Source organism: Mustelus asterias, chromosome 29 (genome assembly GCF_964213995.1).
Source record: "Mustelus asterias chromosome 29, sMusAst1.hap1.1, whole genome shotgun sequence".
Classification (NCBI taxonomy): Eukaryota; Metazoa; Chordata; class Chondrichthyes; order Carcharhiniformes; family Triakidae; genus Mustelus; species Mustelus asterias.
This window is the reverse complement of record NC_135829.1, coordinates 1,594,138-1,621,399: the sequence shown is the minus strand read 5'-3', so window position 1 is coordinate 1,621,399 and position 27,262 is coordinate 1,594,138. Positions and strand designations below refer to the sequence as shown.

Below are 27,262 nucleotides of genomic sequence, written 5' to 3'. Positions count from 1 at the left end.
AACTCACTTCATGTTGACCCCAGGGACCAGAAGGAGATTTTCTTCCTGTCTGCCGGCCTGAATTGCACGGGTGAAAGAGCAAGTGTCCCAGTCAGACCCTCTGGTTCTATCGCTCACTTCACACTGTTTATTGTGATTGACGCTTACCTGGTAAAACTGTAAGCTCCGTCTCTTCACTTGTTTTGGAAAGCCCCGCCGTTTCCACGGAGCAGCGATACGACCCAGCATCACTGTCAGAGACATTGCCGATTTCCAAGGTGCCACTGGGCAACTTTAGGAACCTTCCTTCCAACACCACGAGCTGTCTGTCGTGCTCCCATCTCACAAATGGAACAAGATCGCCATTCACCTCACAGCCTAACAGGGTGGTGTCGCCTTGGTGCACAGAGACAGCTTGGGGCTGACCGCTGAACCGGGGAAGACCTGCAACAGACAAAGTGATGAGTTACCTTACTGCAGATACTGCACGATAAGCTCCACTAACAGCAATAAAATAAATGTCTGGACAATCTGCTTTAACGACATCAGCTGAAGGATAAATATTGAGAAGGACACCAGGGAACTTCCCTGCTCATCTTCGAGATAGTGGCTGTGGGATCTTTCCCATCCAGCTGAAGGGTCGGATAAGTCCACAGTTTAGTCTTATCTGAAAGATGGCACCTCATAGAATCATAGAATCCCTACAGTGCAGAAGGAGGCCATTCGGCCCATCGTGTCTGCACCGACCACAATCCCACCCAGGTCCTACCCCCACATATTTATCCGCTAATCCCTCTAACCTATGCATCTCAGGACTCTAAGGGACAATTTTTAACCTGGCCAATCAACCTAACCCGCACATCTTTGGACTGTGGGAGGAAACCGGAGCACCCGGAGGAAACCCACGCAGACACGAGGAGAATGTGCAAACTCCACACAGACAGTGACCTGAGCCAGGAATCGAACCCGGGACCCTGGAGCTGTGAAGCAGCAGTGCTAACCACTGTGCTACCGTGCCTCCAAGAATGCAGCACCCCCTCACTCCTGGAGTGTCAGCCTGGATGTTGTGATCTAGTCTCTGGAGTGGAACTTGAACTCTCAATCTTCTGACTCAAGAAATGCGAGCATTACTCATTGAGCCAAAGCTTTGAGATGTGAGAGCAGCTATCTAACCGCTGGATCACCACAACTCCAAGGACAGCTTTGTCAATGGAAATATTTTGAATATTCTAGATCAATATAGAAGATCCAGGTTTTGTGTCCTTCAAGCATTCCCTCCAGAGCTGTACAACCTGAACCCTCAAACCAAGTTCCTCAATTCAAAAGAAATTTGTGGTCTGCTTGTGACAGATGTTTGAAAACTTTATTGCTGGGGAACATGACCGCGTTTGGGAGTTGTGGAAATGAACAAAAAAGCAGCAATAAGTTTACAAAAAGCTTGGATTCTGAAAGCTACTGAGTTGTGGAGGAATGGAGGAAGGCTGAGGAAAGTAAGACATGCCAATCAATTCGATAATAGCAAACGTATGAACCCTGATATTTTCTAAAGTGTCAGAAGTCCTTCCTGTAATAAACTAGATTAGCACTATCCACAGTGGAACTGGTCTGTGCTCTTCACAGCTAAGGTATTAGCATCACAGGTGACACATTGAGGACTATTTTTAGGAATATTTTGCAGTCATGTTTCATAATCTGGCCAACAAGTACATTTAGCTGTGGGATTTGGAACTGTAGAGCTGCCACAAAGCAAACCCCTCAAAGCTGTCAGTTGATGCACACAAACTCATTCCTTCACCACTCTGCAATTCAACAAACTTGCTGGGTCAGGGTCAGATAAGTCATGACTGTCTCCCCCCCGCAACCCCAGGAGCAAACATCACGTGGCACTATACCTCAGCTAGCTCAGCATTCCACAGATATACAGCTCGGAAGATTTATTTCATTGATTTATTTTCCCTCTCCTCCTACTCTCCTGATGCTGCGGTGCTGCATTTCCATGGTTACCAGCATCCCAATGCATTAGCCTACACCGTGAAAGCTGGCATCACAGCTACGACCTGCCTGTCTTCACACTTCCAGCAGGGATCGTGATCAGAACAGGAACCACAGCTGATTATTTTACAGCTCTAACACAGACAGGCCACTCCAGCTAAACTCAGCACAGGCTGGAAATAAAACCAGCGGCCTTTATGTCTTCAGGTGATGCCTTTGAGGGAGCAGCAATTCTGGTTTACAGATCTGCCCTTTCATTCACTTCCCAAGGCTATGAAAACCATCCAGGAATTCAGCTGGTCTGAGGGAGAGTTAAGCGAGAGAGAGAGCAAGTGTGCGAGAGAGTGAGCACAATTGAGAGAGCGAGAGTGAGAGAACAAGACAGCAAGAATGAGAGAGCGAGCAAGCAAGAGAGAGCGAGAGCAAAGGAAAGCGAGCACAAGAGTGACAGCGAGAGAGCGCAAGTGAGAGAGAACGAGAGCGAGAGAGAACGAGAGCGAGAGAGAGAGAACGAGAGCAAGGGACAGCGAGCACAAGAGCGAGGGAGAGCGAGGCCCAGGGAGAGGGAGAGCGAAGGCCAAGGAGAGGGAGCACAAGAAAGAGGGAGGGAGGGAGAGAGAGAGAGAGCAAGCAAGAGCAAGGGACAGCTCCCACTGGGCTTCAGACACAGAAACCACCAGTGCCCTAAATCAGCACCGTAACAAAACCCAAATGCTGAATTGAGATTAAATTGACAGGGGTGGATGGAGAGAGGGGCCAGAGTTCTAAGGAACAATTTTTTTTCAAATTTATACTTGAAGGAAGACAAGAATTGCATTTTTTTCTCCAAATGCCAATTTCCAGAGTTGTGATTGCAGTGGGGTTAGTTTCTGCTCCATGAACGAGATCACGAACAGGACACTTAATCCAAGCCGACCCACTCAGCCCAAAATTCAGGAGCAACTTCAAAACAGCCCGATCCCAGGAACCCCCAGAATACACAGGACTGCCTTATCAATGACATCCCAGAGTACTGCCCCAACAGCAAGGTTAATCCATGTACTCCTGGAGCTCACGACACTGAAAGTCAAGCAACATTTCAGTAAACATGGTACAATTCATTTTGCCCGAAAATGGGCGTGTGCTTTGAACACAAATATCCAATTTCCCTGCTCTAAATAATAGCTACGTACATTCACGGGTGGAAACAGAGAGAAAAAAAGAGAAAATGCGCTTTGCAATCAGTTTGTATAAGAAACAGCCCAATTCCGGGGAGTGAATGCACTAAGGTAATTTTCCCCTTTTCCTCATCAAATCGATAGCTTAGAGTAAATCAGGAAATTCCCATAAACAGAAATTGTGTGCACACAGAGATGTATAAACCTGTATGTATATATATAATATAGATAGACAGATTTACATATCTACCTCTTTCTATGTATATATGTATGTTGAACCATAGAAAAGTTACAGCACAGAAGGGGACCATTCGGCCCATCTTGTCCATGCCAACCCGAGGACACCAGGTGCCCTTTCTAATCCCACCATATATAGAAACCCTACCCTACAGTGCAGAAGGAGGCCGTTCAGCCCTTCGAGTCTGCATTGACAACAATCCCACCCAGGCCCTATCCCCAAAACCCTGCTAATCCCTCTAACATACACATCCCAGGACACGAAGGGACAATTTTAGCATGGCCAATCAACCTAACCCGTACATCTTTGGACTGTGGGAGGAAACCAGAGCACCCGGAGGAAACCCACGCAGACACGAGGAGAATGTGCAAACTCCACAAAGACAGTGACCCAAGCCAGGAATCGAACCCGGGTCCCTGGCGCCGTGAAGCAGCAGTGCTAACCACTGTGCCACCATGCTGCTATTAATACACGCATCTACACATCTATGTAGACAGATATATTAATCTATACATGAATATCCCCCCTATATACGCACACATGCAGACTCATTACGAATGCACACTTTTTAATCAAGACTTATGGCTACGGGCGCGTAACGGTCACAGCTGGAACTTACCTACACAGTTACTACATCCCCACATGCAGCTATCTGCCCTCCACCTGTACACTGAAAGCAATCGGGATTCCTGAGGCTGCGGCTGGATCTTACAGCCATCCCAGCTTTCCCCAAATCCTGCACCATTTATTTTCACGGACTGTTCCTGCCATCTATCAGTCCTGCAGCCTACACACTGGCGAATGATCCTAACTGCCCGCGAACTGCATCACTGCATCCCCCCCTGTCATCCTTGGATCTTCTAGTGTCAGCATGCTATTGCAGGCGGAACATCCACAAACACAGAGGGCAGTCTGTCACTGCCTGTGTGGCTTCCATGTTTTCTCTCCCCAGTGTCACTACATGTCAGAGTGGGGAAGGCACACTATCAAATTGGGCAGGAGACAGGAGCATGAACTGGGAACGGAAAACAACCTCGCGTTTGTCGCAGCAACAGAACCTGAGCTGAAGCCAAACTAGAATTTGGAGGAAAAGGGGAAAATGCCCTGAGAACCACAGTGAATACGGTTAATTCTACCGCCAGTCTATTAAGGAAATTAAGAATGAATACTTTAATCAGGAGAGGAGAAATAGACAATTTATGACTCAATATTCTGCGAGAGCTAGCACTGGGCTTGTAGTGGAGACGGATTGCAGGTGGGACTTGTCTTCAATCGCTGTCCAGTTCAGTGAGTGTGACTGGCTGCCACAGAGGCAGGATACAACATGGGCGAGTTAATTCATATGTTCACTGAATCGTTGATCAGCCCATTTACAGACACTGCTTCTCTGCTTGTCCGCCTTTTCAGCTCAAATGCTCTCGAATGCCCTACAGTAAAGTCAAAATGTATTACTCCACTCGACTGTGAACTCCCCTCTCAGTGATATCTCATTCCAGCAGCTCCCCCTTCGCCTGTCACACACGAAGCTCGCTGCTCCTTACAACTCTCCCTCTGTCCACTGAATGAAAGTCAAAGAGGCATCCACTACTATTCCCTCAACCTTTCATTCCCTTCCCACTAATTTAATCACAGAATTCCTCCAGTGCAGGAGGAGGCCATTCGGCCCATCAAGTCTGCACCGACTCTCTGACAGAGCATCTTATCCAGGCCCATCCCCCGCCCCCGCCCTATCCCCATAACCCCATGCATTTACCTCATTAATCCCCCTAATCTACACAACTTGGAACACTAAGAGGCAATTTAACATGGCCAATCTACCTAACCTGCATATTTTTGGACTGTGGGAGGAAAGCGGAAGGAAACCCACGCAGACACAGGGAAAACGTGCAGACTACACACAGACAGTGACCTGAGGCTGGAATCGAACCCAGGTCCCTGGCGTTGAGAGGCTCAGTGCTAACCATCTTGCACCGTACCGCTCAGCTCTATGCAATAAGTAAGTGCGCTTTCGCAGCCTGATCTGTGGTAATCACAGTTGTTTATCCCTCCTCTGGTGGGAAAAGTACCAAGTTTCCACTTGACAACTGAAGGAGAGGAGTGAAATGTGGGCTCACTCTGTGTCATCTTTACAATGATCAGTGTCACCCTTTGCCACGATTAGCTTTCTGTGGAAAGGATGCAACAAAACCACTTTCCCCAAACAAAGCAGCTCATTCAATGCATCTTCTCTTGCATGGAATAGGTAGTCAGAGACTCCAACCAGACTCCAGTTGATTGGTCAATCCCTGATGTGGAGAAAGCAGATTAGCTGAGGTCTTTCTTCTTTCAGATTGATGGGAGATTTGATGAAGGGGTTCAAAATTAGGAGAGATTTTGTTAGAGTAAATAAGGAGGATCAGTTGCCTGAGGACACTGATTCAGAACCAGAGAATCCATAGAATCTCGACAGTCAGAAGATGGCCAATCGGTCCATCGAGTCTATGCCGATTCTCCAAAACAGCATCCTACCCAGGCCCTCCCCTCCGCCCTATCCCCATAACCCCATGCATTTACCCTGGCCAATCCACCTAACTTACCCATCATTGGACTGAGAGGGGAAACTGGAGCAACCAGAGGAAACTCATGCAGACACAGGGAGAATGTTTAAGGCAAATTCAGAAAAGAACCAGAGGGATGATGAGGATTCTTTTACACAGCAAGTTGCTGAGATTTGCAGTGCATGGCCTGAAAGGGCAGGGAAGCAGATACAGTAACAACTTCCAAATGGGAATTGGATAAATAGCTGGATAGAAGAAATTTGCAGGCCTATGGGGAAAAGCCGAGAAATTGGGCTGATTGAAAAGCTCTTTCCATATATGATGGGCTGAATGCTGGTTTCTGTGCTGCAGTTTGAGTTGATGAATCCAAAGGATCAGACGACCTGAGAGCCGTATACTGGCAAATCTAATTAGAGGTTTTCAATTTTAAAAAGCAATGATGATAAGCAGTATTACAGAGCACTGGGTCTGACAGTAATGAGCTGGGGTCTCCAGATCAAGCTAGCTTTGAAAAGGCCTGTACTTCAGGAACACTGTAAGACGTCTTACAACACCAGGTTAAAGTCCAAGTGAGGTTTAGTACTCAACCCCGACAACTGCCAGTCTCCACATGCAATTTTACAACTCATCCGCTTCATCCTGGACCACAATGTCTTCACCTTCAACAACCAGTTCTTCATCCAGACACACGGAACAGCCATGGGGACCAAATTCGCACCTCAATATGCCAACATCTTCATGCACAGTTTCAAACAAGACCTCTTCACCGCACAGGACCTTCAACCGATGCTATACACTAGATACATAGATGACATTTTCTTCCTTTGGACTCATGGTGAACAATCACTGAAACATAAACCTGTTGGACTTTAACCTGGTGTGGTGAGACATCTTACTGTGTTTACCCCAGTCCAATGCCGGCATCTCCACATCAGGAACACTAACAGATTGGGGAGAACATTGGGATCATTGCAATAAGTCCAAGACAAAAGTCAAAGCAACAAACAGAAATCCCGCTGGAGGGAAGGGCAGAATTTCTTCAAGGTGGACATTCCTGGAAGAGAAGTGACAGTAAAATGAACACTAATACAAAAAGCAATGGACTGCTGAGTATTCCCAGCATTTTCTTCTTTTATTTCAGCTCTCCAGCATCTGAAGTATTGTGTTTCACGGGGAGAAGATTCCACACATCGCATTGAGGCAAGAGATCACAGAGACTGGGACCAGGGGACACAGAATGTGGCCTGGAGCTGGCCCATTCAAAGCGTGGACTGGGAGCTGGGGAAGAGATTTCCTGGGCAAACAGAGTTCTACTACCTTTTGTGTAGAAGATCGTTTGCTTCCCGACATCCCTCTGGAACAACCTAGCTGTAATTTGAAGATTATTCCCCACTCCCCGCCTTCGTTCCTGACTCCCTCGCCAGAGGAAGCTGGCTTAGTATCTACACTGTCAAATTCTTCGGGCAATTTAAACACCTCGATTAGCACCAAACCTGGGAGGGCATTTATGGAATCATCGGGTCGTATCTATTCTGCTGCTCAATAATAAGAAAAACTTTTTCCCTTTCAGAAACGGTTTATTGTGATCTTCTTCATGCTGACCGTTGAAAGAGGTCATCTCTATAGCAACACCAGTATCAAAGAAACTCTGTTCCCATTACTGAAAGCTGAAAAATGTGTCAATTAGAGATAGGCCATCAAAGTCCAGGCTACAGAAAATCACAGCAGGCTTTGAATCTTCTATTAGTCAGACACTTCTTACCGCCCCGCTCCCCTCTCCCTCCCCCCCACACTATACTGAAATCGGCATGCATCTTAAAGGGGAAGGATGTATAAGGGGGGGTACATTTGTTCAAAGCGCGTTCCATTGTCGAGGAAAACGATACACTCATCCTCAATTCTTTTGATTTTTAGTTTGAAAAGAACATCAGCTTTACTGGCGATAAGGAGGCTGAAAGAGTCTCTCGCTGCCGATGCCAGTCGCACTGTGGCCAATATAGAATGATAAAGCACAGAAGGAGGCCATTCAGCCCATTGTGTCCATGCCAGCTCTTTGAAAGAGCTGTCCAATTAGTCCCACTCCCCCACTGCTCTCTTCCCACAGATCAGCAAATGTTTCCTTTCTAAGTGTTTATTCAATTCTCCTCTGAAAGTGGCTGGTGAACTTGCTTCCACTGCCCTTTCAGGCAGCACTTTACAAATCACAACAACTGATCAAGTTAAAATAAAAGTAATCCCCATTTGCAAACACAGCTTCAGACTAACACAAACGCCAGTTGAGAGTTACCCAACCAGGAGGAAGGTGTCTGGGCAGCCTGCAGTGTAACTTCACAGGAATGGACCGCCAGTCTGATGTCCCATTGCCAGTGTTTAACAAGCAGCTTCAGATAATTAGCTCTACCCCACCTCGACCCTTTTGTTTTCATTTCATTTAAATTTTAACTGTTCTCTACCCTTTATTTCTTTATTGTCTTTCTTTATTTTTATATTTCTCCTCCCCCACTCTTCCCCCCATTTTATCACCTCTTTCCTTACCTTTTTCCCCCTTTTCTCCATTTTATCTGTTTCCCACCCAGCCACACACACACCTTCATCTGTCACAACTTACCCTCTGATTTCAGCTTCTCTACCGTTTGGACACACGAATACACACACACACCACACGTGTACACACACACACCACACGTGTACACACACACACCACATGGACACACCACACGGACACACGCACACACCACACAGACACACACACACCACACGGACACACACACACCACACGGACGCACACACACCACACGGACGGACACACACGCACATGGACACACATGCCAATGGACACACACCACATGGACACACGCGCACACACACACACATGGACACACACACACACACACATGGACACACACACACACACACCTGTCACAACTTACCCTCTGATTTCAGCTTCTCTGCCATTTGGCCATTCACACCTTCTATTCTCTCTCTGGGCTGCCATTAGCAGCCTTTCCCCTGGTTTCTGTGGCTATGATTCATCTTTCATTCCTTCACCCTGCAGTATAAATATCTCCCACTTTCTATATCTTTTAGCTTTGACAAAGAGTCATCTGGACTCGAAACGTCAGCTCTTTTCTCTCCTTACAGGTGCTGCCAGACCTGCTGAGATTTTCCAGCATTTTCTCTTTTGGTTTCAGATTCCAGCATCCGCAGTAATTTGCTTTTAACAAGCAGCTGTCAGAATGAAGCAGCCTTGGAGAATGAGGCCCTGGACCACACTGAAATCACTAAATACATATCCCCATTCACATCGCTGATAACAGTGAAACTAATCTGAATGAAAAGAGAGACTTTCTTTCCTCTCCAAGGGCTGGGTAGGACTGCTGGTCACAGATCCCGGATCTACTGCAATTTAATGTTTCCTCAACCCGACTGGATTTTAAGGAAAACACAAAAAGAATACACTTGGGGATAGTCGGTTTCCGCTGAATGGAGTTGCCCTGAGGTGGTTATCTCCACTTCGTTTCCTACTTTTTTTCCAAATTCTTCCACGGCCTCACCCTTCATTATCACTTACCCTTCAGCCTCCGAGATATCTCTACTCTCCCAATCTGGCCTCTTCCAAATTCACAACTTTAATCACTTCACTGTGCTTCCAGCTGCCAGGGCCTTGCGCTCTGGAATTCCCTCCCTAATCCTCTCCACTTCTCTCTCTCCTCCTTTAAGATGCTTCTCAAAGCATATCTCTGACCAATCTTGTGTTCACCTGTCCCAACATCTCCTGATGTAGCCCAATGTCACATTTTGGTCAATAATCGGTCCTGTGAAGTTCTTTGGAATGTTGTACGACGATGAAAGTGCTATACAAATGCACACATTGTTGCTGTTACTATCAATTATCACAAGGACAGCACGCTGGCACAGTGGTTAGCACCCCTGCCTCACAGTGCCAGGGACCCGGGTTCAATTCAGGCCTTGGTGACTGTCTGTGTAGAGTTTGCACATTCTCCCTGTGTCTGCGTGGGTTTCCTCCAGGCGCTCCGGTTTCCTCTCATAGTCCAAAGATGTGCGGGTTAGATTAATTGGCCATGCTAAATTGCTCCTTAGTATCAGGGGGAATTAGTCAGGTAAATACATGGGATTATGGTGATAGGGCCTGGGTAGGATTGCAGGTATTGTCTTGAGATGGATAGAAAACTGGTTAGCAGATAGGAATCAAAGAGTTGGCATAAATGGGTCTTTTTCTAATTGGCAGTCAATGAACAGTGGGGTTCTGCAGGGGTTTGTGCTAGGACCCCAACTGTTCACAATAATGATCTAGAAGAGGGAACTGACTGTATTATCTCCAAATTTGTAGATGATACAAAGCTGGGTGGGAGGGTGAGCTGTGGGAGGATGCAGAGATGCTTCAGCGTGATTTGGACAGGCTAAGTGTGTGGGCAGATGCATGGCAGTTGTGGGCAGATGCAGTATAATGTGGATAAATGTGAGGTTATCCACTTTGGTGGCAATAATAAGAAGACAGATTATTATTTGAATGAATGTAAATTGAGAGAGGTGGATACTCAACGAGACCTTGGTGTCCTTGTGAATCAGCCACTGAAGGTAAGCAAGCACACAGCTACAGCAGGCAAGTGGTACGTTGGCCTTCATAGCGAGAGGATTTGAGTATAGGGATGGGGATGTTTTGCTGCAATCGTATAGGGCGTTGGTGAGGCCACACCTGGAGTATTGTGTGCAGTTTTGGTGTCCTGAGGAAGGATGTCCTTGCTATAGAGAGAGCGCAGCGAAGGTTTACCAGGCTGATTCCTGGGATGGAAGGTCTGTCATATGAGGAGAAAGACCGAGTCGGTTAGGATTATATTCACTGGAGTTTAGAAGAGTGAAGAGGGGATCTCATAGAAACTTATGAAATTCTAACAGGGTTAGACAAGGTAGATTCAGAAAGAACGTCTTCAATGGTGGGGGGTCCAGAACTAGGGGTCATAGTTTTAGGATAAGGGGTAAACCTTTTAGAACTGAGGTGAGGAGAAATTTCTTCACCCAGAAAATGGTGAATGTGTGGAATTCACTACCACAGAATGTAGTTGAGGTCAAAACATTGTCTGATTTCAAGAAGAAATTAGATATAGCTTTTGGGGCTGAAGGGATCGAGGGATTTGGGGAAGGGGGAATCAGGATATTGAATTTGATGATTAGCTATGATCAAAATGAATGGTGGAGCGGGCTCGAAGGGCCGAATGGCCTACTCCTGCTTCTAGTTTTATGTTGTCGGTGCGGGCTCAATGGCCTCTTTCTGTGCTGTAGAGATTCCATAATGAAACAGAAATATTCTGCATTTTAATTTTTATTCCAATCTTTGCCTGTCCTGAGGGCTTGGATTCACACACCGAGTGCGCTCCAGTATCTCATTCTCCATTCTTCCTGTTGGAACACGTCACACCACAGCCTACCCTTACCCAGCAGTCACACCTCTGCAGCAAGTGTCAGAAGATAGTGCTGAGGGATGGCAGCGCTGAGACTAGCTGCAGCAATCCTACGGCTGACTCACTGGAGTGGGGGCAGATACCCGAGACACAAAGCTGGCATATTGCTTATGACCCAGTGGTTACTGAGGCTAAGTCAACTGAAATAGAGATAGAGATATTTTTACTCTTATAGGGATAGAGAAATGGCGGGTAAGTGGAGTTCAAATCAGCCATAATCTAATTAAATAATAAAACAGACTCGAGGGGCTGAATGGCCTCTTCCTGTTCACATGTTCGATATCAGGTGGGGGCTTGTATACCAGCCCCAGGCATAACTATATCAGTGGATATACCAGCTCTCACTATACCAGTGGGTATCCTAGTCCCAGCCCTCACTATACCAGTGGGTATGCCAGCCCTCACTATACCAGTGGGTATACTAGTCCCAGGCCTCACTATACCAGCCCTCACTGGTATCGCCTCATTGGCAATCCAATGGGTTTCCTTCCCACTATAGCTATGGCCTGATCAGCAACACTCTCAGTACCAGATAGCAAACCTCTGATTGGTCAGTGGCAGGACTTCCGCCCCAGGTCCTGATTCCAGGGGAAGTCCCACTGGTGTCTCGCCACTGCCTGATCGGCATGTGATTCAGTGGGCCTTTCACAAATGGCACTGCTGCTATCCAGCTGGCTCTCCAACGACCCCCAAAAACCTCAACAAGATTGCGCCTGATGATTCTGTGACAATGGGTGGGATTTTAGGGCCTTGCTCGTCCTAAAACTGTGAATTCCCACCCGAGGTCAACGGACCTTTCTATGGTCCACTGCTTGCCCGCTCTGATTCCCGTGGCAGGCAGGATGGTAAATTTCCGGCTAATGTGTTTCTTTTCTTCATTTGTGGGATATGGATGTCGCTGGCTGGCCAGCATTTATTCCCATCCCTAATCGGGTTCATAGGACGCTCAAAGCAGCGTCGCAGGTGGAGGCTGTGGTTAAGAAGGCGTATGGAATACTGGCCTTCATCAATAGAGGAACTGAGTTTAGAAATCGGGAGATAATGCTGCAGCTGTATAGGACCCTGGTCAGACCCCACCTGGAGTACTGTGCCCAGTTCTGGTCGCCTCATTACAGAAAGGATGTGGAAGCCATAGAACGGGTGCAGAGAAGATTTACAAGGATGTTGCCTGGATTAGGTGGCATGCCTTATGAGGATAGGTTGAGAGAGCTAGGTCTTTTCTCCTTGGTGAGGCGAAGGATGAGAGGTGACCTGATAGAGGTGTATAAGATGTTGAGGGGTATTGATAGAGTGGATTCTCAGAAGCTTTTACCCAGGGCTGAAACAGTTGCCACAAGAGGTCACAGGTTTAGGGTGCTGGGGAGTAGGTACAGAGGAGATGTTAGGGGTACGTTTTTCACTCAGAGGGTGGTGGGTGCGTGGAATCGGCTGCCGGTAGTGGTGGTAGAGGCGGCTCCAATAGGGTCTTTTAAGAGACTTTTGGATAAGTTCATGGAAGTTAGTAAGATAGAGGGTTATAGGTAAGCCTAGTAGGTAGGGACATGTTCGGTGCAACTTGTGGGCCGAAGGGCCTGTTGGTGCTGTAGCTTTTCTATGTTCTATGTTCTAATTGTTGTGGCTCTGGAGTCACTTGTAGGCCAGACCAGGTAAGGGCGGCAGATTTCCTTCCCTCAAGGACATTAGTGAACCAGTTGGGTTTTTCTGACAACCAACAATGGTTTCATGGTCATCAGTAGATTCTGAATTCCAGATATCTTTTATTGAATTCAAATTCCATCTCCTGCCTTGGCAGGATTCGAACTCGGGTCCCCAGAACATTAGCAGAGTTTCTGGAATAATAGTCCAGCGATAATACCGCGAGGCCATTGCCTCCCCTGAGTGGGAGTCATTGGGATTATTGCCATAGAGTTTGTAATTAACAGTGACAACCTATCTCACATTTATATCAAATCCAGTAAGAAAATATCTTCTGATGTCACTCAAAGAGCAACACAGAGCTCAGTACCAGTGAAATTCAGAGCTATAAAATAACACTAAAAATAGGAAAGGTCATTAAACAGTGAGGTGCATTTCTGTAAAAAAGCAGAGTAGAGCAGCTTGGATATGCTGACAAACACCTGTTGAAAGTGTGGTCACATTGCACGGCACAAGGTACACAAAACCTCGGGATAGAGAAGGAAACAATACAGGTATTATTGGTGACACACACACACATAGCTAAGCACAAATATACCCTCAGCACACAGCATGCACACACAACGCCACACACACACACAACGCCACACACACACACACAACGCCACACACACACACACAACGCCACACACACACACACAACGCCACACACACACAACGCCACACACACACACACAACGCCACACACACACACACAACGCCACACACACACACACACAACGCCACACACACACACAACGCCACACACACACACAACGCCACACACACACAACGCCACACACACACAACGCCACACACACACAACGCCACATACACACACAACGCCACACACACACAGACCATGTTAAGCACCATACATCGTGTAAGGTAAAGTCATCATAGTCCCAGATGACCATCACTGCTCTCCCCTTTGAGGGGGAGAGCAGATTGGTGGTGATTTATCATAGAAATCATCATAGAAACCCTACAGTGCAGAAGGAGGCCATTCGGCCCATCCAGTCTGCACCGACCACAATCCCACCCAGCCCTACCCCCACATATTTACCCGCTAATCCCTCTAACCTACGCATTTTAGGATTCTAAGGGGCAATTTTTAACCTGGCCAATCAACCTAACCCGCACATCTTTGGACTGTGGGAGGAAACCGGAGCACCCGGAGGAAACCCACGCAGACACGAGGAGAATGTGCAAACTCCACACAGACAGTGACCCGAGCCGGGAATCGAACCCGGGACCCTGGAGCTGTGAAGCAGCAGTGCTAACCACTGTGCTACCGTGCCGCCCCGAATCTGAGGATCACCACACCTCAGATGAGAGGCAAGGTTGAGAAGGCAGGGCCTTCATGAATAACCAAGTAATGCAACGGGATTAATGATAAGTACCTCAATTAGAAAAACGGTCAACATTGTGTATATAGAGATGGGGGAGGGGAATGTGGTGATGTACACACAGGTGGGAAGGATGGGGGAGGTTGCATGGCTTGTGTGTGTATACACGCACCCATAGAATCTCACAGCACAGCAGGAGGCCAATCAGCCCATCCTGCTGTCCCACCTATCCAATCTCACTCCCCGTTTCCCCATGCAGTATTTATCCAATTCCCACTGAGCGTTAATGTTGAATCCGCTTTTCATTTAGATGAGAACAACTCGCTGTGTAATGTTCTCATGTCATTTCTAGTTCTTTTGCCAGTTATTTTAAATCAGTGTAATCTGGTTACTGCCCCACCTGTCATTAATAACCTTTACCTGCATGAGTCTGCAGGCACGCACACACAAAGACAGCTCCTCTGATTTTAAAGTTAATTCATTAAAAGCTTTCTTCAGTCTCCATGGAGGAGCCAAGCCTCCCATCCACTAACTCTGTCTACACTTCCCGCTGCCTCGGCAAAGCAGCCAGCATAATTAAGGATCCCACGCACCCCGGACATTCTCTCTTCCAGCTTCTTCCGTCGGGAAAATGATACAAAAGTCTGAGGTCATGTACCAACCGACTCAAGAACAGCTTCTTCCCTGCTGCTGTCAGACTTTTGAATGGACCTACCTCACATTAAGTTGATCTTTCTCTACACCCTAGCTATGACTGTAACACTACATTCTGCACTCTCTCGTTTCCTTCTCTATGAATGGTATGCTTTGTCTGTGTAGCGCACAAGAAACAATACTTTTCACTGTATGTTAATACATGTGACAATAATAAATCAAATCGGGGCGGCACGGTAGCATAGTGGTTAGCACTGCTGCTTCACAGGGACCTGGGTTCGATTCCCGGCTTGGGTCACTGTCTGTGTGGAGTTTGCACATTCTCCTCGTGTCTGCGTGGGTTTCCTCCGGGTGCTCCGGTTTCCTCCCACAGTCCAAAGATGTGCGAGTCAGGTTGATTGGCCATGCTAAAATTGACCCTTAGTGTCCTGAGATGCGTAGGTTAGAGGGATTAGTGGGTAAATATGTAGGGATATGGGGGTAGGGTCTGGGTGGGATTGTGGTCGGTGCAGACTCGATGGGCCAAAGGGCCTCCTTCTGCACTGTAGGGTTTCTATGATTTCTATGAAATCAATGTGAACAGAGGGGCCTACTTCCCATGTGAAAGTTGTCCAGAGGTTCACTGCCACTTGCCTGTTACTTGCCAGCTTGTGAATCTATTCCTATGCAAACTTCCAATAGCAATGCTGGACTCACTATCCCTTTCACACAGATCCATGACAGCTTTCTCCTCACATAGTTCCTGCTGCAGCCCAGTCCAGAGCGGGGAAACCCAAAGAGGGGTGAAAGGTTGTAAAGTCAAGGCAAGGAGTGGGTGAAACTGGGAAATGGAGTGATGGCTCTGGGCTTTAACAGCGGGAGGATACAGAGTGCGTAGGAACTCCAGAGGAAAGTTCAGAGCAGCACTGACCACAGCAAGAAAGGGTGTGAGGGAGGTATGAAAGGTGAAATAGAGAGAGACAGTCATCAAATGACAAGCTTTCTCTTGCACAGGAATGTCAAAGGGTTGTTAAAAGAGCCTCATTTGTTCGGCCAGGTTTCAATCCTTTATTGGGAATAGATTGCATGAAAATTTGAAAAGGAAAGGGGTTTTGTCATGGAAGAGATAGAGCAGTATTTTAAGAGGTTTAAATTATTTAGTTTGGTACATGTGGAAGTGAATGTCAGCCACCCTGGGATATTACTATTAGATTTCTGATAGCGAGTGTGTGTCCAATGTGTTCTGATGGTGCAGGTTGAGGGTAAGGTGGAACTGTTTGTGCAAACTGGGTGACTGAAGGATTCCAATGCACACACTCAGCGTGTAATTAACGTTCACACCACTTAGAGTGCCTGCCTCTCCAGGGCAGTAAATAGCACAATATCTCTCATTCATCACTCCTTTATCTCCTCTCTAATTTTTTCCCCTCTTATCTCACTAGTTTAGACACTTGATCCAATTTCCCACCCATTAGGACTCCACTGTAAACACACGCTCCGACCAATGTGACAGGAAACTACTGCTGAGCAGAGCTTTGAAGGGAGAGTTCAGTGACATCCAGAGATTCCCAGTGAGGGTGGAGACAGGAAACGAGGGGTTTGACACCACCACCACCGCCCCCCCTCCCCCCCACCCCAAGTGGGAAATCTCAGTGAAGCAAAATAAAGCCAACAGAAATCGAGAGAAGCCAGAGTTACACACAGCAAACCGCAGGTGGTTTCCATAAAGTCCTGTTGTTTAACCAACCTGAACAGGGGGGAAACCACCAGTTTTACACGGGTTGCAGTTGGTCTTTGAGGTGAAGGTTGATTGATTTGGGGCTGGCTATAGGATACAGAGCAGGTAACTGAGCAGAAACGGAGGGCAGAATCTCACCAACCACTTGGAGGTGGCGAGGGGGCAGAAATTTGGAACTCCATGTGACGGGTCAACTCCCTGGCGTGTTGCGGATCCCAGGCGTGTTCCTGCCCCCTGGCGTGTTCCTGCCCCCTGGCGTGTTCCTGCCCCCTGGCGTGTTCCTGCCCCCTGGTGTGTTGCTGCTCCCTGGCGTGTTCCTGCCCCCTGGCGTGTTCCTGCCCCCTGGTGTGTTCCTGCCCCCTGGCGTGACCCTGCCCCCTGGCGTGTTGTGGCTCCCTGGAGTGTTCCTGCCCCCTGGCGTGTTCCTGCCCCCTGGCGTGTTGTGGCTCCCTGGAGTGTTCCTGCCCCCTGGCGCGTTGCTGCTCCCTGAAATCTTCCCAGCGACGAGCTCCTTACAGCAGTGGCTGCCCCGCCTGGTTACAGGCAATTACGACAATTTAATTACTATTATTAGAGCTAACTGGAATCTTGCGAGTGGTGCATGGACCCCCAGTTGTGTTCCACCTCTCTGCCACCCCAAGGTGCTTCACAGCGGGAAGTTACAGTATCATTCCTCTTGGGGTGTTTAAGAGTACACAAATTCCAAGGCTGCTAACATATTGCTAACATGTCATTGAAGAAGTGGATGGTCACATGTAATGAACCGTGCACAGCAATGTGGTTGACTTTCAACTGCCCTCCAAGGGTAAGTAGAACAAAGAACAAAGAACAGTACAGCACAGGAAACAGGCCCTTCGGCCCTCCAAGCCTGTGCCGCTCCTTGGTCCAACTAGACCAATCGTTTGTATCCCTCCATTCCCAGGCTGCTCATGTGACTATCCAGGTAAGTCTTAAACGATGTCAGCGTGCCTGCCTCCACCACCTTACTTGGCAGCGCATTCCAGGCCCCCACCACCCTCTGTGTAAAAAACATCCCTCTGATATCTGAGTTATACTTCGCCCCTCTCACCTTGAGCCCGTGACCCCTCGTGATCGTCACCTCCGACCTGGGAAAAAGCTTCCCACTGTTCACCCTATCTATACCCTTCATAATCTTGTATACCTCTATTAGATCTCCCCTCATTCTCCGTCTTTCCAAGGAGAACAACCCAGTCTCCCAATCTCTCCTTATAGCTAAGACCCTCCATACCAGGCAACATCCTGGTAAACCTTCTTTGCACTCTCTCCAATGCCTCCACGTCCTTCTGGTAGTGCGGCGACCAGAACTGGACGCAGTACTCCAAATGTGGCCTAACCAGCGTTCTATACAGCTGCATCATCAGACTCCAGCTTTTATACTCTATACCCCGTCCTATAAAGGCAAGCATACCATATGCCTTCTTCACCACCTTCTCCACCTGTGTTGCCACCTTCAAGGATTTGTGGACTTGCACACCTAGGTCCCTCTGTGTTTCTATACTCCTGATGACTCTGCCATTTATTGTATAACTCCTCCCTACATTATTTCTTCCAAAATGCATCACTTCGCATTTATCCGGATTAAACTCCATCTGCCACCTCTCCGCCCAATTTTCCAGCCTATCTATATCCTGCTGTATTGCCCGACAATGCTCTTCGCTATCCGCAATTCCAGCCATCTTCGTGTCATCCGCAAACTTGCTGATTACACCAGTTACACCTTCTTCCAAATCATTTATATATATCACAAATAGCAGAGGTCCCAGTACAGTAGGGATGGGCAATAAATGCTGCCCAGCCAGCGACACCCATGTCCCACGAATTAATTTTTTAAAATGTCAATAGTGACTGCAGCGCCACTTCATCAGTGCAGCTCTCTCTCTCAGTGTTGGGGCTGCTACCCTGCTTAGGCCTGGGCCATGAAATCCCGCGCTCCTGCCCCCTCTTCATTAGCTGGACGGTAAATACGATATTGCCTCTTCATTGACCAATTCCTGGAAGATTGGTCCTGTTCTTGCATCATTGACCTCCACAACACGGGACCTGGCGACGGCCCAGAGGTGTAAGAATGTTTGACGGGAACATTCAGCCCATAATGTCGGCAAGGACCCCACTCTGAGTCACTCTGCTCCATGTCAGTCCTGATGCCTGCTGAACGGGAGGTGTTCAGATTTTGAACCATGAGTGTCAACAGATGTGAAGATCACATCAATGCTACTGGAGATAGCTGGAGGCAGTGAGAATGCTGCGAAAGGAAATCAATAGCAAACTGCCCTGACTGATGTACCCCTGGGCCTGGGACCTTGCTGGACAAACGGTGCTGAGGTGGAGGCCCTGGCTGATTCTCCTTATCCATTGCCGCTTGCTGGAATGAGCTGAACCCCAGCCGAGTTTTAATCTGATAGGCTCTTGCTGCGAGAGGCCAAGGTAACTTATAAAGAGTGACTGGGCAGCCGGCAGGCAGCTATTGCAGTAAAGTCCCTTCACAATAACTCGGGGCTGATTTGTGGTGTAACTGCACGATGTAAAAGGAATAATAAACTCTGGAATGGCTGCAGTCCAAAGAGCAGTGAACTCAATCCTACTCTCCTACCTCTTGCAGAGCAGGCTGGGAGCTAATTTAAGTTCCCAGAATAAAAGGAAAACTGGCAGCCATTTGTGTGGTAGTTAATCAATAACAGGTTTAGTTAACATATAAAATTACTGTGCAGACAAAAGCCAGCAGAACAGAGACAGGACAAAATCCTTCTTGTGGAACATGACCCTCGATGAATGCAGACTACAAAACGTTCAGCTATTTTATTTTGTGCTCTGGTCTTTTCTTGCCCCCAGTAGGGTATAACTGCTGGCGAACATGCCAGAGTCAGATTTCTGAGCTGTGCTCTAATGTCATAAGGGCTTCCTATCTCTACAAATGAAGTTAGTTCTTGCTCATACTGCTGTATTTTCCAGGCCTGGATTCAGGTATGCTAGCGCGCACATACGAGCACATACACACACTCTCACTCATACACACACACACTCTCACTCATACACACACACACTCTCACTCATACACACACACACTCTCACTCATACACACACACTCTCACTCATACACACACACACACTCTCACTCATACACACACACACTCTCACTCATACACACACACACTCTCACTCATACACACACACACTCTCACTCACACACACACACTCTCACTCATACACACACACACTCTCACTCATACACACACACACACTCTCACTCATACACACACACACACTCTCACCCATACACTCTCACCCATACACACACACACTCTCACTCACTCATACACATACACAGTCACACCCATACACACACATACACACTGTCGCCCATACACACACACACACACTCTCACCCATACACACACACACACTCTCACCCATACACACACACACACTCTCACCCATACACACACACTCTCACCCATACACACACACTCTCACCCATACACACACACTCTCACCCATACACACACACACTCACCCATACACACTCACCCATACACACTCACCCATACACACTCACCCATACACATACACACTCACACATACACACTCACACACTCACACATACACATACACACTCACGCCCATACACACTCACCCATACACACACACACACTCACCCATACACACACACACACTCACCCATACACACACACACTCTCACCCATACACACACACACACTCTCACCCATACACTCTCACCCATACACACACACACACTCTCACCCATACACACACACACACTCTCACCCATACACTCTCACCCATACACACACACACACTCTCACCCATACACTCTCACCCATACACACACACACACTCTCACCCATACACTCTCACCCATACACACTCATACACTCTCACCCATACACACACACACACTCTCACCCATACACACTCACCCATACACACTCACCCATACACACTCACCCATACACACTCACCCATACACACACCCATACACACACACACACTCTCACCCATACACACTCACCCATACACACTCACCCATACACACACACACACTCTCACCCATACACACACACTCACCCATACACACTCACCCATACACACTCACCCATACACACACACACTCTCACCCATACACACACACACTCTCACCCATACACACTCACCCATACACACTCACCCATACACACTCACCCATACACACTCACGCATACACACTCACGCATACACACTCACGCATACACACTCACCCATACACACTCACCCATACACACTCACCCATACACACTCACCCATACACACTCACCCATACACACACACACACTCTCACCCATACACACTCACCCATACACACTCACCCATACACACTCACCCATACACACACACACACTCTCACCCATACACACTCACCCATACACTCTCACCCATACACTCTCACCCATACACTCTCACCCATACACTCTCACCCATACACTCTCACCCATACACTCTCACCCATACACTCTCACCCATACACTCTCACCCATACACTCTCACCCATACACACTCACCCATACACACTCACCCATACACACTCACCCATACACACACCCATACACACTCACCCATACACACACACACACTCTCACCCATACACACACACACACTCTCACCCATACACACTCATCCATACACACTCACCCATACACACTCACCCATACACACTCACCCATACACACTCACCCATACACACACACACACTCTCACCCATACACACTCACCCATACACACACACACACTCTCACCCATACACTCTCACCCATACACTCTCACCCATACACACTCACCCATACACACTCACCCATACACACTCACCCATACACACACACACACTCTCACCCATACACACTCACCCATACACACACACACACTCTCACCCATACACTCTCACCCATACACTCTCACCCATACACTCTCACCCATACACTCTCACCCATACACTCTCACCCATACACACTCACCCATACACACACCCATACACACTCACCCATACACACACACACACTCACCCATACACACTCACCCATACACACTCATCCATACACACTCATCCATACACACTCACCCATACACACTCACCCATACACACTCACCCATACACACTCACCCATACACACTCACCCATACACACTCATCCATACACACTCACCCATACACACTCACCCATACACACTCACCCATACACACTCACCCATACACTCTCACCCATACACACTCACCCATACACACTCACACATACACACTCACACCCATACACACTCACCCATACACACTCACACATACACACTCACCCATACACACACACACACTCACCCATACACACACACACTCACCCATACACACACACACTCTCACTCATACACACACACACTCTCACTCATACACACACACACTCTCACTCATACACACACAACACACACATACACACACACTCTCACTCATACACACACACTCATATATACACACACACACTCTCACTCATACACACACAACACACACACACTCTCACCCATACACTCTCACCCATACACACACACTCTCACCCATACACACACACACTCTCACCCACCCATACACACACACTCTCACCCATACACTCACACTCATACACACACACACTCATATACATACACACACACTCACTCATACACAAACTCTCACTCATACACACTCACTCATACACACTCTCACTCATACACACACACTCACACCCATACACACACACACTCTCATTCATACACACACACACTCTCATTCATACACACACACACTCTCATTCATACACACACACACTCTCACCCATACACACACTCTCACCCATACACACACTCTCACCCATACACACACTCTCACCCATACACACACTCTCACCCATACACACACACTCTTACTCATACACACACAGACTCTCACTCATACACACACACACTCTCACTCATACACACACACACTCTCACTCATACACACACACACTCTCACTCATACACACACACTCTCACTCATACACACACACACTCTCACTCATACACACACACACTCTCACCCATACACACACTCTCACCCATACACACACTCTCACCCATACACACACTCTCACCCATACACACACACTCTTACTCATACACACACACTCTCACTCATACACACACACACACACTCTCACTCATACACACACACACACACTCTCACTCATACACACACACACACACTCTCACTCATACACACACTCTCACTCATACACACACACACACTCATATATACACACACACACATTCACTCATATCCTTAGAGACACAAATACACTCACTCCCATGCAGGTACAAACACACATTCACGCTCAGGTACACACACCCTCATATCCTCACATATATACATGCTCACACACAATCTCATATAAACACAGGCACACACGTAAACATTCTACACTCCCATACATATGGAAATACACACAACACACAAATACTCACACAGACCCAGACACCCTCACTCCCATGTATACATAAATACTGTTTTTAACAGATCTCTGCTACTGACACTGGCAGCATCAGTCCTCACTCACTAACGGGGATATGGGAGTAGCATAGTTCTCTGCTCCCAGCAAAGATTAGGCTCAGAGGACAACAGGCAATAAAAGCCAATCATTATAAACATTGCTCCACCATGCCTTTACACAGCTGGGGAAGATATACTTCATCCCTGACCCAGATCTCTCCTACCTGCATCACTCACACACCACATAGAAAAATCAGCGGCTTGGGGGCCAGTACTAACTAAAACCCAGGCAACTGCAGCTTAGATACATGGAAACCTGCCCTAGTGGTGGAGACTCTTCAGATGTACTTGGTAGACTCAGGACTTTACGCTGATCTCTATTTTCCATTCCCCCCATGCTCTCTCCATTCACCTCCAACAAGAGAGAGGAAGTCACAGCCAACCCATCACCGACTCTAAGCATTCAGCTACCTCTGCTCCTCCGTCCCTCCCCACCCTGAACCCTGCTCTCTCTCTCTCTCTGGGTTGGGGTCATCCACTCTGGGCCGGTTTCTCTCCCTTTCTCTGGGCCGGGGTCTCTCTCTCTCTGGGCTGGTTTCTCTCTCTCCCTCGCTCTGGGCCGAGGTCCAACTCTCTCTCTCTGAGATAGTCTCCCTCTCCTCCTCCTCTCTCAGGGCCAGTTTCTCTCTCTCCCTCTCTCTCTGGGCTGGGGTCATCCACTCTAGGTCGGGGTTACTCCCTCTTCCTGGGTTGGTCTCTCTCTCTCTCACTCTGGGCTGGTCTCTCTCTCTCGCTCTGGGCTGGTCTCTCTCTCTCGCTCTGGGCTGGTCTCTCTCTCTCTCTCTGGGCTGGTCTCTCTCTCTCTCTCTCTGGGCCAGGTCTCTCTCTCTCTCTCCTTTTTCTGGGCTGGTCTCTCTCTCCTCCTCTGTGTGGGCTGGTCTCTCTCTCTGCTTTTCCTATCCTATACTCTCTGGAAGAAAGCAACCTTTTCACACAGCGAGTGGTTAGGATCTGGAATGCATAGCCAGGGTCAACTGAGTCTTTCAAAGGGAAATTGGATCATTATGTGAAAAGGAATAATGTCCAGGGCTATGGGGAGAAGGAATTGGGAACGTGACTGGGTGAACTGCTCCTTCAGTGTGCTAACTCAGACAGGACAGGGTTTTGTGCTATAACCATTCTATGATTCTATGGCTCCCTCTCCCCTCCATTGTCAGTTATCTGCTAACCACAGAACTTCCTTTCTGGTCCCAATGCTGGTTGATGGAGTAGATGGTCTCCATCCTCAGAGACTGTTCCTATAGTTTTTGTGCAGTGTGTGCAGGAGGGTTTCCTGACACAATATGTGGATAGGCCGACAAGAGGTGAGGCCACATTGGATTTGGTACTGGGAAATGAACCGGGCCAAGTGTTAGATTTGGTTGTGGGAGAGCACTTTGGAGATAGTGACCACAATTCGGTGTCTTTTGTTATTGCAATGGAGAGGGATAGGGCCGTACGGCAGGGCAAGGTTTACAATTGGGGGAGAGGTAATTATGATGCGATTAGGCAAGAATTAGGGGGCATAAGTTGGGAACAGAAACTGTCAGAGAAAGGAACTAATGAAAAGTGGAACTTTTTCAAGGAACAAATACTGGATGTCCTTGATAGGTATGTCCCTGTCAGGCAGGGAGGAAATGGCCGAGTGAGGGAACCATGGTTCACGAAAGAGGTGGAATGTCTTGTGAAAAGGAAGAGGGAAGCTTATGTAGGGATGAGGAAACAAGGTTCAGATGGCTCGATTGAGGGTTACAAGTTAGCAAGGAACGAGCTGAAAAAGGGGCTTAGGAGAGCTAGGAGGGGACATGAGAAGTCCTTGGCGGGTCGGATCAAGGAAAATCCCAAGGCCTTTTACTCTTATGTGAGGAATAAAAGAATGACCAGGGTGAGGTTAGGGTCGGTCGAGGACAGTAGTGGGAACTTGTGTATGGAGTCAGTAGAGATAGGCGAGGTGATGAATGAATACTTTTCTTCAGTGTTCACCAAGGAGAGGGGCCATGTTTTTGAGGAAGAGAAGGTGTTACAGGCTAATAGGCCGGAGGAAATAGATGTTCGGAGGGAGGATGTCCTGGCAGTTTTGAATAAACTGAAGGTCGATAAGTCCCCTGGGCCCCCTAGGATTCTTTGGGAGGCAAGGGATGAGATTGCAGAGCCTTTGGCTTTGATCTTTGGGTCCTCGCTGTCCACGGAGATGGTGCCAGAGGACTGGAGAATGGCGAATGTTGTTCCTCTGTTTAAGAAAGGGAATAGAAATGACCCTGGTAATTATAGACCGGTTAGTCTTACTTCGGTGGTTGGTAAATTGATGGAAAAGGTCCTTAGAGATGGGATTTACGACCATTTAGAAAGATGCGGATTAATCCGGGATAGTCAGCACGGATTCGTGAAGGGCAAGTCGTGCCTCACAAATTTGATAGAATTTTTTGAGGAGGTAACTAAGTGTGTTGGTGAAGGTAGGGCAGTTGATGTCATATACATGGATTTTAGTAAGGCGTTTGATAAGGTCCCCCATGGTCGGCTTATGATGAAAGTGAGGAGGTGTGGGATAGAGAGAAAGTTGGCCGATTGGATAGGTAACTGGCTGTCTGATCGAAGACAGAGGGTGGTGGTCGATGGAAAATTTTCGGATTGGAGGCAGGTTGCTAGCGGAGTGCCGCAGGGATCAGTGCTTGGTCCTCTGCTCTTTGTGATTTTTATTAATGACTTAGAGGAGGGGGCTGAAGGGTGGATCAGTAAATTTGCTGATGACACCAAGATTGGTGGAGTAGTGGATGAGGTGGAGGGCTGTTGTAGGCTGCAAAGAGACATAGATAGGATGCAAAGCTGGGCTGAAAAATGGCAAATGGAGTTTAACCCTGATAAATGTGAGGTGATTCATTTTGGTAGGACTAATTTAAATGTGGATTACAGGGTCAAAGATAGGGTTCTGAAGACTGTGGAGGAACAGAGAGATCTTGGGGTTCATATCCACAGATCTCTAAAGGTTGCCACTCAAGTGGATAGAGCTGTGAAGAAGGCCTATAGTGTGTTAGCTTTTATTAACAGGGGGTTGGAGTTTAAGAGCCGTGGGGTTATGCTGCAACTGTACAGGACCTTGGTGAGACCACATTTGGAATATTGTGTGCAGTTCTGGTCACCTCACTATAAGAAGGATGTGGAAGCGCTGGAAAGAGTGCAGAGGAGATTTACCAGGATGCTGCCTGGTTTGGAGGGTAGGTCTTATGAGGAAAGGTTGAGGGAGCTAGGGCTGTTCTCTCTGGAGCGGAGGAGACTGAGGGGAGACTTAATAGAGGTTTATAAAATGATGAAGGGGATAGATAGTGTGAACGTTCAAAGACTATTTCCTCGGGTGGATGGAGCTATTACAAGGGGGCATAACTATAGGGTTCGTGGTGGGAGATACAGGAAGGATATCAGAGGTAGGTTCTTTACGCAGAGAGTGGTTGGGGTGTGGAATGGACTGCCTGCAGTGATAGTGGAGTCAGACACTTTAGGAACATTTAAGCAGTTATTGGATAGGCACATGGAGCACACCAGGATGATAGGGAGTGGGATAGCTTGATCTTGGTTTCAGATAAAGCTCGGCACAACATCGTGGGCCGAAGGGCCTGTTCTGTGCTGTACTGTTCTGTGTTCTATGTTCTATATCTTTCAAAACCACTGCCATCAACCACATTACTGGAAAGAGTCGCCCTCCACAGCTTCCCCTCACACCCCACCACCATTGGATAGATTCCCGCTGCTTCACAGCGACTAACCAATGCCCACACCCTTCATGGCACAGTCTGATTGGTGGTTCAGCATCCATTGTCATTCTTCACATAACACTCACTGAAATCTAGAACAAACGAGTAGGCCATTTGGCCCATCGCACCTGCTCCGCCAATCAAT

General features: G+C 47.7%; 1 protein-coding gene across 4 annotated transcripts in view; it reads right to left on the bottom strand.

The window, feature by feature from the left end:
* LOC144480456 (neogenin-like) overlaps positions 1-27,262 on the bottom strand; it is a 211,059-nt gene that overhangs the window by 87,568 nt on the left and 96,229 nt on the right. For all 4 annotated transcript variants that reach the window (XM_078199894.1, XM_078199896.1, XM_078199895.1 and 1 more), the window contains exon 3: positions 148-423. In XM_078199894.1, the coding sequence (XP_078056020.1) occupies positions 148-423 (276 nt within the window). The remainder of the gene's footprint in view (positions 1-147; positions 424-27,262) is intronic.